Source organism: Echinops telfairi, unplaced genomic scaffold, assembly GCF_000313985.2.
Source record: "Echinops telfairi isolate 266 unplaced genomic scaffold, ASM31398v2 ScPeMD7_7458;HRSCAF=8496, whole genome shotgun sequence".
Classification (NCBI taxonomy): Eukaryota; Metazoa; Chordata; class Mammalia; order Afrosoricida; family Tenrecidae; genus Echinops; species Echinops telfairi.
Genome location: NW_022111358.1, coordinates 49,453,452 through 49,466,939, shown reverse-complemented (window position 1 = coordinate 49,466,939; position 13,488 = coordinate 49,453,452). Strand labels below are relative to the sequence as shown.

Here is a 13,488-nt window from a genome sequence, read left to right as displayed (position 1 = left end):
AAAAAAAAAAAAAAGAGTTTAGAAAGAAAAAAAAAAGGATTGCGGTCTCTGAAAGCCACAGACGTCGGTCTACCCTGCCCTATAAGTCCGAGTCAGCACCAGCTCCACGGCAGTGAGGGTGTCCAGTGGACTCCGTTTCTAAGGAAACACGCAAACATACTTAGCTGAGGCAATGAGCTGAGCGCTGTGGGCCCCGTCTTCAAAATCTGTCTGAATGATGAGGATTTTATATTTGGCGTTGTTGCTTAGACAGTTTCTGAAAAAGAAAGCAAATTATCCAGGTGAATTCTCTGTCCTGAAAAAGGGTAATGACCCCCACACCCCAAGTGACGGGGACCATAAAGGCTGCAAAGAAAATACTCCTTGGGGGGTTTTCCTATAGAAGATGGTCAGACAACCGAGAGGGGCGAGAAGAACCCCGAAAAATGCTTCCCATCCAGATACAGGACAGTGGTTTTAGGAAAGTGTTTCTGACCGGTAATGGAGTTGCAAAAGATGAAAGCGTTCGAGGGACGCTGGAGGAACTGGCCAGCTATCCTGTCAGCCCCTGGTCCTCAGTCCTCACTAACCAGTGCTGCCGAGGGTGCCAGTGACTGCTGTCGCCACACAGTCACCAGTCATGGTAACGGACTCATGGCAACCCCGTGTATCCGAGTAGAACTGCGGGCCACAGGGCTTTCATGACTGGGGGTTACATGACCAGGGCGTTCTTCCACTGTGTCTGTGGGTGAACTTTAGTCTTCAGCCTTTCTATTAGTAGCTGAGCACTTAACAATTTGCACCCCCAGGGAGTCCATCCACACAGTAAGGAAATTCAAATTATCAGGGTGGGAGGGACTCAAGGGAAGTTGGGGGCTCACCGGATGTCTTTCAGGAAGGAGGACTCAGTGTCAAACAGCTGCAGGGACAGGATGGTGGGCCTCGGAGTTCTGCCCTCTACTTCCAATTCGAAAGCCCCACAGTCATGACTGGTGAGCAGTCTGGAGAAAGTAGTGATCTGTATAGTTGGGAAAGGCAGGTTGTTTGCAAGGATTCGCATAACAGTGACACATGCTCCAGGGTAAATATCTTCAGTGCCTGAACGCTGGGCAACTGACAGAGAAGAATCCAATCCAAAGGAGTCTTCAAAAAGAGGCAGCGCTCAGGTGAAGAGAACCGATGTGGATGAGCGGTAGAGAGGAAAAGACCGTGTCTGTCCTCAATGCATGAGTCGCCTTCCTACTCCCCAGTGTCTCTTCCTGCTGCGAGAACTCTGGAAATCCTGCTGCTCACTAAGGACCCACCACCAAGGCTACTTCTCCCTTGTCATCTTGCGTCCTGCCTTCAATAGGTATACTCAGAACCTTCCAAGGGCTCCCGACTCCATCCCCAGCCCTGACCCGACCCCTCTGAGCTCAGATTCTTGTCCAACTGCATAAAGGACTCGTCTATTCCAATGTTATAGTTATCAGAACCTAGCCCAAATGGAATTTACCCCTGCATCCCCCAAATTAATCAATTCGCTATCTTGATTAACTATATTACTGGTCCTCTAGGGCAAAAACCAGGCAGTCATACCTTGGATCCAAATACCCCAAGGTGAAACTGGTTAATTTCTGACGATTTACATCCTATGTCTCAATCCTGCCCCCAACTCTATTGTGGCTGAAGTGCCACAGCAGACTCCCAGCTGCTCTGTCAGTCTTTATTCAAACTTGATCTTTTTATCTCCCAAGAAGTGAAGCACAATACAAAGACAGATCCCTCAGTGACGCCCCTCTAGACAGTACAAAGTGAACTTCTGGTGCAGCTGAGATGGCCCTCCATGATGTCGCTCCCACAATGTCTCCTCTGCGTCTCTCGGCAATCACAGCCTTGAACTCTGAGCCCCTACATGGTGCTCTTCTGGTTTCCTTGCTCAACTGAGGCCCTCCGCCCAAATGCCCGCCCTCCTAGCCATACTTCTCAACTCAGCTTAGCTCAGGGAAAAAAGGCTCATCTGCTCATCTCCGGGAAAAAAGGCTCATCTGCTCTTGTCTCTGGATCGTCTTTGTCCCTGGATATTCAGTCTTTGTCACTGCACAGGGACTTTTCTTATGTCTGCTCGCCTTATACTGCAGGCTACTTAAGGGGAAAAACAACACAAGTGTGTGGATACACCCTCACTGTGCTCAGCTCAGTACTGACACATGGACTCCATCTGCTGAAGAAAACAGTCTATGTGGGGTTCCAGTCTACAGAGAGCCCTACACAGAAAGATGCGCTTAAACACTGGTTACACTGCACTGAGATATATGCCGTGCATCCCCTCAGACTTACTGTGGGAAAGGTCAAAAGTCTCACCATCCAGTCTCAACTATTACACCCTTCAAAACAATCTGAAATTCTGGATACGAGGTATTCCTGAAAGCTTCAGTGGAAGAGGAGAAAGAGCAACATGGTACGAAACAAGAAAATCACCTCGGTGAAGACGGCACGGTGCTCCAGATCTACCACGCGCAGTTGGGCCTGAAGGAAATCTGCAAAGGAGTTATGCTGCTGCTTATAATAGTATTCCTGGGAGAGAGATTGGGCTGCAAACGCCCCCAGTGAGCATGTGCTCAGCCGAACCACAGCATCCGGAGTGGCACAACCCAGCAGGATCAATTTGGCTTCCTCCAACACTGTGTGGTAGAGGTCGCCGGGCAAGTCCTCGTGACCTCGCCTTTCTGTGACCTGGAGCACCACGGAGGCGCACGCGTCAGAGTGGTAGCCAATGAAGACTTCAGGGGGGCTGTATTTGTGTCTGACTATGAAAGGATCAGCTTTCACCTGGATGAACTTCTCTACCCATCCCTTGAGTTCTTCTACAGTGGTCCTCTGCTGCTTCTCCAACACGGTGTTGATATCCAGATAGTGCTTCTCCAGTCGGTTGATGAGAGGAATGGGGAACTGTCTGTAGACAACATCTTTCTCCTCAATGACGATCAAGCGGAAGTCTGGGTGCACTCTGCACTTGACACGATGGGTCCCCAGGCCAAGGTCCACGTACTTCTGACCACCCAAGTAAACATAGTACTGGTTGAGGGCATCGTAGAGGCTCTCATAGAGGTTCTGCAGATTCAGCAGGACTACCATCTTGCCAGTCTCCATGCAGATCTTCACGCGGTTGATATTTCTGCAGATCTGGGTATACTCCTGGTCCTTGGGGAAACCGGAACCAAAAATAATCTCTGGCTGCTGCTGGTCCTTACTGAAGAATGTCTGTTGGAGGATCTGCAGGGCCACATAATTTTTGGTGAGCACAAGCAAGTAACGACAATCAGCATCTTCCAGCTCTCCTCCTGATCCCTTTGGATGATCCCAGTAAATGTTCTGCCGGATCAGCTGGAGAGTGCTGGCTTCTTCAGAGCACGTTGCCTCGGGTAAATTGGCCATAAAAATAGGCAGCGGCTTGATGTCATCTTTGCCACTAAAGTTCCGAAGGATGGCCTGTGCGATGTCCTGGGAGGAAGGCTTTTCGTGGGAAGCCTTGGCCATGGCAAAGACCGTTTTGATGAGACTATAGTAGTCACGAAGCCCAAAGAACTCCTTGTCTTGGAGCTGGCACACCGTTTCATAGGCTTTCGCAAAGGGGACAAAGTACTCTTGGACTCTGTCTTGGATTAGCGTGTCTGAGTGGCAAATTCCCTTGGCACTCTCGATGAGCTCCTTCTCACTGAGACTGCCACGTGACACAAAAAGGCCCCGGTTCATCTTGGCAGGATCCAGTGCCCAGTTGGAAATGCCTATGAAGCCAACCTTCTTATGGGGTGCAGGATCTTCTTCAATGCAGCCATCTTCCAGCAGTGGGTGCAGGGTCTTCAGGGGCATCTTAGGAGAGTCTTCAGCCAGTCCAACCTCATCTAACACCACCACAGAGACGTACTGATCCAGGTCCTTGCCCTGCTGGAAACGGGCACACTGCTTGAAGGTAGCTATGATTCCCTGGGGAGTGGAGTGAGGGCTGCACTGGAAGGACACCAGGTGGACTTGCTTCAGGTTCCGGAAGAGAACTGAGTAAGATTCTTGGCCCTGCATGGCATCAGCCACAATTGTCTTTGCAAGGGATTTGGAGCTGCCAGGCTTTCCCACCAGGAAGAGAGGAATCTTCAGCTCAGTGCAGATTACCATCATGAAGAAATTCTCCTTCAAAGCCAAGTTCTTGGCGATGGTTTTCCTCAGAGGTACACCATTCAGAAAAAGATCCTGTATTTGAGTCATTTCTTCCAGGATAACCTTGCTGTCATTGTATGGTTCTGGAAGACACCTGCAAATGGCTCTGCGATATAACTCTTTCCTTTCCAAAGAGGCATGGTAACAAACCCCTATGGCCTGCACCAAAGCCCAGAGGACCGGATTTCTCTGAGATTTGGTTTTTGTGACACTTGGTGCACAGAGGAAGGAGTCCAGCTCTGAGAAGAGCATTTCACTGTGGTCATAAAACCATTTGAAAACTTTGACACACCGTTCCACATCCCTAAGGCTGACAAAACTGCACTCATTTCCCCTTGTTCTCATGAAGCCTTGAGAGGCAGAAAGCACTTCTGTGATCAGACGAGTCTCATTGTGGTCTATCTCGATGGAGTCAACCAGTCTCTGGACAATTTGCTGAGTATAGAGCTTTTCAGAAACACCGTTCAGTTGTCCGAAGTCCCACACCAGAGGAATCATGCTTGGCGGGAGAGCATGCACACGGTAAACCAGCTGTCTCAGAGGAATGGAGCCAAGCTTCTCTGTTGTCTCCTCGGCCCTAACTCTGTACCCTAAGCCAGCTGACTCCAAACGGCTGATCATCTCCTGGGAGTGCTTCCGGTAAGGGTTGCAAGCTGCGATGATGTGCAAACCAGAGTCCTTGGCCAGGGGCTCGCCATTCACTGTGTGGTCACACAGAACCTCTTTGATACAGCTGATGGCTTCGGTCGTGTTGGCTTCATCCAAGAACAGGATGGTGTCGAGCTGGTATTCACGCTTATTGAAGACAGCAATCTGCTCTGCCTCCCGGACTTTGGAGTAGATCATATCTGCAGTGGTCCCTCCATGGACCTTGACCAGCTTCAGAGTTTCAGCATCGACACCCCCACGCCGCAAGTCACTAAGGAATTTAATGAGCCTGGTTTTCCCACAGCCAGTTTCTCCCATGATGACAACGGGGATCCCACACCGGAACCGCATCTCGATGGCAAGGATCTTCAACATGTTGTCTGTGGTAAGCTCGTAGGTGTCATCAGGGTCCGTGGCCCATTGGATTCCTAATGCCATGCATAGCTTTTCAAGTTTCTCATGTCTGGGCAGTAGATCAAAGTCAACATTGAAGGGAACCCTCTGAAGCAACAGGCTCTTGTATAACTTCATTGTCATGACATTTTTCTTGATTACCTTCCCATTCAAGTGATTGACCGCGTCAAGATGATCATTCCTGTTGGGCTTTAAATGGAAGCCAATGAATGTCATGGATATGTGGTCACCATTGAAGAAGACATATGGATGTGGCTCTGACTCCCACCTTTTCCGCAGAGTGAAAGGAGCTAGATCTTCTTCCTTGACCCCATCCATGGTAACCATACACTTCCCTGGGCTTTGGTCCGAGGTGTTCAGGGTTGGTGTGGCAAAATCCCTCGCCATGCAGATCAAGAAGGTCACCACAAAATTCTTGAATCCCCTCAGTGTGTCCCCAGTGAAATCAGGGTTACAGAAGACGGACGCCTCACAGTCTTTGAGCTGGTAATTCAGGAACCGAGCAAAGTTTCGAAGCTCTGACCAGGAAGGGTTCATCACCCCACAGTAAAACAAGAAGTGCTGGAGGCATTCTTCTGGTGTGTCTTCAGTAAAGCCTTCTTGGTACTGAAACGTGTCCAGGTTGTGGTGTTGATGGAAGCGCTTTATATACTGGTATGGTCTTTGGAAGGTTTCGCTGCAGAACTCACTATGATCCATCCCTGGTGCTCTCTGGCTGGATTCAGGGCCCAACCTCATCTCCATCACCTCTTTCGGGGGCCTGCATGTGACTTTGGGGAAGATGTCAAGAAAACTGAACTGTGGGGCACGGGTACCCTGGACAGGAGACATAGGAAGCAAATCCATGGTTATTACCAAATGACTTCAGTAAAGAAAATGCTTTTGTGTTCTAATGCTCCACAAGGTCTATGTTGGACCAGCTTTTATGAATGAAGGCCCCTGCCTTTCTGGAGATTCCCTTTTCCACTGCTAGTGAAGGCATCTGCAGGAGCCAGACAGGCTTTCTACCCCCGTGAACAGTGACAGCCTCAGACACCCACACGGGGTCACGATAAGTCAGCATTGGCTGGATGGCAGCGGATTAAGGTATTATGGAAGTTGGATTTAAGGAGCACCTGCCTTTATCTTAAAAATCTCTTAGGAAATTATTTTACAAACCCAACTTCCTAAAATTATGTTTCCTCATTAAGTTTATCCAGACTGGGGACCTCTAAAAGTTAACGGGGAAAACTCCCTTAGTTCCAATTTCCCACCCACTTTTTGAACCCGATTATATATATGCATGTGTGTTCCTTTTGTTAAGAAATGCACATGACAAGTCTCCTCTCATTTTCAGCTGGCATTTAGAAAGATGGCCCTTTCTCTGAGGGGATCAATCTACGGCACTCAGAGCACAACTGGGATTTAATCTGGGTAGAGCACAAGTCTTGAATCAAAATAGCAAACATACTCTGTGACTGCTATTAAAGAGTGCTTTTATTTATTCTAGATATAACTGAAAAGTGATCTTCAAGACTGAGTTTTCCTGTTAACATCCACCTTGGCTACTTCACTATAGCTATAGGGCAAACCACAAAACTTACCCCTCCACCCCAGTAAGACCTGAAGCAATGAAAACTCCCTCCACCATCAAATGAACAACCTGTCTGTTACATACCCGTCTTGAAGAGCTCTTTGGCAGTGCTCCATTCCCTTCCAGGATCTCAATGACATATAAATGGCGCCGGTTCCGAAGCCACATTTTCCCGTTTATGTCCATTAAGTACTGCAGAACGAGGAGTTTGAACAGAAACCCCCAAATTCCAGACCGTACCTAAAGACAGAGTCACACGAGTCTTACAATCTTTGCACAACCTGGATTATGAGATCTTTCAACCCAAAGGATCCTCCTATTTTGTTCTCTGGCAGAATGACACTGAGTATCAACATCCAGAGGCAGAGGAAACTATCCTGTCTCCTGTCACTGGGCCTCGAGGCTTCTGGTGGAGCCAGGTGGGAAAATGGCCTCTGTCTTCACTAACTTGGGTCCCTCCGCTGCAACCCCAGGCACTTACCGAGGAGGTCATATCAATGTGGAAAAGTGCGGGACGTTTCTGGCACTGTGCATTCAGGAAAGGCAGGAGGGCATCCAAGACCTGGCCTTCATCCACTTGGGGCTCCATCAGTCGAATGACTTTCAGAGGCACTTTTGTCCCAATAAATTTCATCTTCAATTTTCTGTGCAGTCTCATCACATAGAGAGATTTTCCTATAGTGGCAACACATGGAAATTAAGGCTGTGGATATTTACAGAGCAAAAGGATCCAAAGGATTCATTTGCTTCTCAAGGTTGGTGGTCCCCACCCCCCAGCTGCTCCCTAGGAGATATTTGAGGGTAGCTGCCTCATAAGGAATTAAGAGTCTGTCTTGAGACAGATATAGAATCGCTTCTCGGCCCTTTGGCTAAGAGCAAGTGTAGAGACCTAAAAAGAATCTCTGTGGGTCAGTATTGACTCAACGCTAATGGATTTTATATTGGATTTTCTCTCTGTAGAAAGTTCAAAGTGACCAGTACTACACAAAACAGATGCACCATAACCTCAGATGAAGGAATACACTTTTGACCCTCAAATTTCCTAGCATTACCTACTCATTAACTTTGGTGTCTCCCTGGTAGAAGTGATAGCAAGCTAGATATAATTAACAGAAAAAATAAAAGTATGGCATTGTAGCAACTTTTATCTCAACAGAAATAGTAATGTTATTGACATAAAGTCAATATGAATGGAATGATTTCCCTTCCCAAGCTTGGTGATGTTCACAAGGTAAGCTTTACCTGGAAGCAGAGTGTGGGGTTGGGGAAACCAGACAGATGCTAAGGGGAGTCTCAGCTCTTAGCTGCTCTGCTCTGCGCTCAGCCCATCAACCCCGCAGGGGCCAAAGGAGTTTAAAACTGAAAAGTTAACTGCAGAGCAGCTTGCTTACAGGAGAAACGCTGGGTGCTCACAGGACTTGCCCAAGTAAGCAGAGGCGTCCCGTTCTATCATGAGTCTGATTGACACAGACCCACGGAGACTCAGTTTCCCCCTGATGGACAGGGGAAGCACCATCGGGTGGTCCCTGGGAGAAATGGGATCCGGAAATCTCAGCTGCCATCTTACCCACACCAGCTCTCTGGGACGCCACCACCCCAACACACATCTTGTCCCTGAACACAGCAGCTGCAGACAGGGTCTGTGGTGGGGCATGGAAGTGGCTCGCCAGGTAGGTCTGCATGGCCTCCAGTGTCGCCTGGGGGATGACCTGGACTTTGTACTGGCTGAAGGCCGAGGGCAGGTAACAGTGCTCCCGGTCACAGTCACAGACCAGGACGAGCTGGTAGTCCTCGCGGTGGCGCTGCAGGCACAGGCTCTGGAAGAGCTTCTCCACCCGGGAGCCCACCTCATAGCTCAGCTGGTCTGCATACAGCAGGCTGTAGACCTTGTGCCCCTGGGAGCCCGGGGTGAGGCAGCGGCGCAGGAGCAGCGCCACCTCCTCAAACGTGGTTCCTGGGGTGCAGAGCAGCACCTCATCATAGGTGGGCAGAGGCTGGCTTGGGGCCTGCATGTAGATGGCCAGGGCGGCCAGTAGCACCTCCGAATGGCCACAGACCACCAGGTTGGGCTGACCGGCCAGCAGGCCGCTGGGCAGCTGTCGCTCCACAGGAGGCCCACTCAGTGTGGACAGGTGAGCCAGACACTGGCCGAGGGCATCCAGGTCCAAGCACTGAGGCAAGAAGACGCACATGCACGCCGCGAACTGCTCCATGATAGCCCTCAGCTTGCCCGCTAGGCTGGGCTCAGAGGAGAGGATCCGTAGTAATTCTGCCTTCACTGTCCTCCCCCGGTGTCTGCTGGCTGATTCATCAGTCCTCCTGGAGACTTCTAGGACATCAAGCCAGGTGCAGTTGCCTTTGATGAAGGACAGCATCATCAGGGCTGCCTCACTGGGCCTGGGCTTCTTGAGCTCCGTGCTCAGGTAGACCAGCTGCTCGGCTGTGTAGAAGTTGAGGTGGAAATACTCAGCCCGCTTCTTTCCCACAAGCATCTTCCAGTGGTCCAGGAAGTGCTCCATCTGCCTACACAGGTCTTCCAGCAGCCCGGCCACCTCCCCGCTCCCCGTGAGCTGGCCCACCAGCTCCAAGTGAAAGTCCATGAGGATGCAGACGCCCTCCTTAGGAGAGCAGTACACCTGGGCGCTCCAGGTCCTGAACAGCATGTTCCCAGCAGAGTAAAGGCTGAGGAAGGACTGCACAAGCCGCTGCACGTTGCAGAACACCTGCGGAGAGTGAACAATCAGTGGACGTTACAGACTGTACCAGAGAGGCCACGCGGAATAGAACAATAACGATGGTTTCTAATGGGAAAGACACTGGTTGACTATATGACCTCAAACAAATGCTGTTGCTGGAGCTGCCATCAAGGCAGCGCCGACTCATAGTGCCCCACAGTGTGGCAAAATGCTGCCCAGCCCTGCACCATGCCAACCACACATGCGGATCAGACCCTCGTGACCCAGAGGATGTCACTGGCTGCTTTTCAGAAGTAGATCATACGGCCTTTTCTCTACTCCATCTTAGTCTGGAAAATCTGCTGAAATCTGTTCAGCATCATAGCAACATGCAAACCTTCCCTGAGGGGCAGGTGGAGGCTGGACATACAGTGCCCTGGCTGGGAATTAACCCTGGTCTCCCACATGAGGGCAAAATTCCTACCAAGAAACCAACAAGCTGTCAGTTAGTAAATGATACTTACCACAACAGGCCCTCCGTTCTCATTCACCTAACTGACTTCCTGGGAGGGCTCTCCAGCGGTCACTAGGTCATTTAAGACCAAGGATATGATTTGAACAGTATAAATGAACTTTAAAGAGAGAACTCATCTTGAATGAAGAGAGTTGCATAAAACAACGTGCTTTCAGATTTGGGATTTGTGAATCTTGCACATTTACAGAATGAGTGAAGCAATTTCACTAAAAACTAGCTATTGGAGAGGAGAACAACATGGCCACATAGTCGGTGCTGCTCCAGACATCTCCCCACCCCCCACCCTCCAGCCCCCGAATAATGTTTGAAGCTGTGGAAAGTTTACAGCAGTCTGAGTTCCAGACCCCGCTCTGAAAAAAGCTAACCCTTGCTGATGGTGCGTTGGCAGGAGAAATTGATACAAACAACCCCTCTCACCCCCCACCCCACCCCCCGAAAAGCGGTGGGTTCTATTTTGCTTTATTAGGGTGCCTGAGTACCGGCCACTTTACTCTGGGGACCATAGTGCTGAGTTGGCAGCCCTCTCCCTCTACCCCAGTGCTAGCTAACAGCATTCTTCCAACAGGTGGGGAGAGGTTGAGGGCAACTTGATCCGGAGGGCACAAGGCCTTCTGAACCATGGGATGGGAGGGCCCGAAGCCACTCACTGCATGCCAATCAGATCGGGGCTATCTGAGTCTGATATTGCCTGACTCCCAGTGTCTGGGTGGATTTCTTGTGGATTGGATTGTGGCAAAGCTTCCCCAAGCATCAGGAGGACTGGCCGGTTCTGAGAAAGTGCAAAATCAAGAGGGCATGTATTAAGGGAGATAGTCGGCTCAGTATTTCTCTGCAGGCCCAAGGCTCAAGGTGCTAAAAACTTACTTGTGCCCGCAAGCCCATGCCCAAAGAGTAATTGGCCCAACACTGACATACAACCCTCACAGGAGATACTTTTGAATAATGCTCTTCTAAATAGTTGCTTTTCTTCCCCCATTGTGCTGGTTTGGTTAATAAGTTCCAGGTACCCCCTAGTGACTTGGGAACCTGCCTTGAAACCTAGAATTTGACAGAGGCCATAATTAATTGTTTCTGCCTTTGGCTCCTGCTGAGGGTGGGCTAATGCTGAAATGCCTGCCCATCCTTGACTACCCAAGTTCGGGAATTACTCTGTATTCAGAGGTAAACATAAAAAACAAATGAACAAATAATAACACTGTGTTTTGGAAGCAGTGGTCAATCTCTGTACACTTGCAGAAACAGGATAAAACAACCCCTCAACCACAGCGCACAAAGAAATGGATGTGGAGAAGCTCCTGGAGGAGGAGAGCACCTGGGCCTCCTATCAGGGAGATGACAGCGGTAGTCTTCAGTTACTTTAAGCAACCGGAGGGAACGTCAGAGAGCGTAGAGAACAAACACAAGTCACAATTCAAGAATCCAGGAATGCGCCTAAAGATCATCTGACAACATGAATGAAATGTTAGAAAGAAGTCAACAATTCCAAAGAGAAATACAACAGGCAAACACCAAACTATTATAACTGGGTAACATCATGAAAGAGTGAACCAGCAGGATCACACACTGGAGACAATACTCCGTGATCTTGAAGCTAAATCTATCAAGAACGAAATGCAAGAAGATAAAGTTATAAACCCCCCCCCCAAAAAATAAGCAAACTGAAGAAAATCGAAACATTATGGGGCACCATGAAAAGGGACAACCTACACCCGATAAACGTCGCATAACAGAAAGACAATAACTGCTAAGGAAACAGTCAATGACATACGAAGACAGAACATGAGACAACTATTCAGTAAGTCCAGGGAACTCCCACATAATGAATTCCCAAAAGGAAATCACTTCATCATAGAATAATCCAACTTCCCAACATTAAAGAAAAGGAAACATCCTGAGTGTAGCACAGCAACAAACAGCAAGCACATATAAAGGCCAGTAGATTATGTAAGTTCAGACATTTCTACCAAAACCATTCAGGCAAGAAGGCAATACAATGATATATTCAAAATTCTGAAAAGAAAAAAACTGCCAACCAAGAATCCTGTGTCCAACAAAACTATCCCTCAAATATGAGAGAGAAATAAAAACCGTTACAGATAAGGAAAAACGGAAGGAATTTATAAATATATGACCACCTTTACAAAAAATATTAAAAGGAATTCTATGGACAGAAAAATCTTTAACAGCAACAGACAGCAACCTAGAAATATCAGAAAAGAAATTATGGAGAAAACATTCTACTTAAGCAATGCCCAAAGTGAAACAGAACTAAATGAATTAAAACAAGACACCAAAGATAACATCTGCTAAGAAGATATAAATAAATAGAGGTAGGTAGATAGATAAGATAAACAAAAGTAGAGGGAACAGAGTCGACAACACATAGTTGGATGGAGAAGATAATGGAGTCATCAACAAAATACAACACACTGTTTCGAATTTGGGGGGGAAAAGCCAACCTTCAATGAAAAACTTAAAACCTCAACAAAACAAGATTAAAATAATAAGATTTTTAAAAAGCAAAGAGGATATCAATAAGAAAACCACAAACATAAGAAATACAACCAAGAAAAATATCATGAAAACTAAAACCAATAACACCATTAAAAAAAATGACCCCAACAAAACCCTATTTATCAATAACAACAGTGGATGTAAATAGATCCAATTCACCAGTTAAAAGACAAAGACTAACAGAATAGGTAAGAAAACATGAACCAAAAAACAAAACATGAACCTCAAATATGCTGCTTACAATAGACAGTGGGCCTCCACTCAAGTCCTCCCTCAATGCAAGAACACTTTGTTCTATTAAACTGGCATTCCATGATGCTCACCTTCCTAACATGATTGCTGAAGACAAAGCGGGTGCATAAGCAAATGTGGTGAAAAAAGCTGATGGGGCCAGTCTATCAAAAGATATAGCATCTGGGGTCTTAAAGGCTTGAAGATAAACAAGCAGCCATTTAGCTCAGAAGCAACAAAGCCCACATGGAAGAAGCACACCAGCCTGTGTAATCATGAAGTGTTGAAAGGATCAGGTATCAGGCATCAAAACAAAAAATCATATCATTGTGAATGAAGGGGAGTGCAGAGTGGAGACCCAAATCCCATCTGTAGACAACTGGACATTCTCTTACAGTAGGGTCGCGGGAAGGAGACGAGCCAGTCAGATTGCAGTATAGCACCGATGAAACATACAACTTTCCTTCAATTCTTTAATGCCCCCCCCCACTATCATGATCTCAATTCTACCTTACAAATCTGACTATACCAGAGGATGTACACTGGTACAGATCAGAGCTGGAAACACAGGGGATCCTCAGGACCAATAATGAGAGGAGAGATGCAAGAAGGATAAGGGGAAGGTGGGGGAGCAAGGGGAGACCAATCACAATGATCTACATGTAACCCCCTCCCTGGGGGGCAGACAAAAGAAAAGTGGGTGAAGGGAGACATTTGACAGTGTA

General features: G+C 47.9%; 1 protein-coding gene across 1 annotated transcript in view; it reads right to left on the bottom strand.

The window, feature by feature from the left end:
• RNF213 (ring finger protein 213) overlaps positions 1-13,488 on the bottom strand; it is a 118,356-nt gene that overhangs the window by 45,646 nt on the left and 59,222 nt on the right. The window contains exons 25-30 of the mRNA XM_045299779.1: positions 8,376-9,531; positions 7,290-7,483; positions 6,893-7,048; positions 2,440-6,051; positions 861-997; positions 161-256 (exon numbers count right to left, since the gene is read on the bottom strand). Coding sequence (XP_045155714.1) covers positions 161-256; positions 861-997; positions 2,440-6,051; positions 6,893-7,048; positions 7,290-7,483; positions 8,376-9,531 — 5,351 coding nt within the window. The remainder of the gene's footprint in view (positions 1-160; positions 257-860; positions 998-2,439; positions 6,052-6,892; positions 7,049-7,289; positions 7,484-8,375; positions 9,532-13,488) is intronic.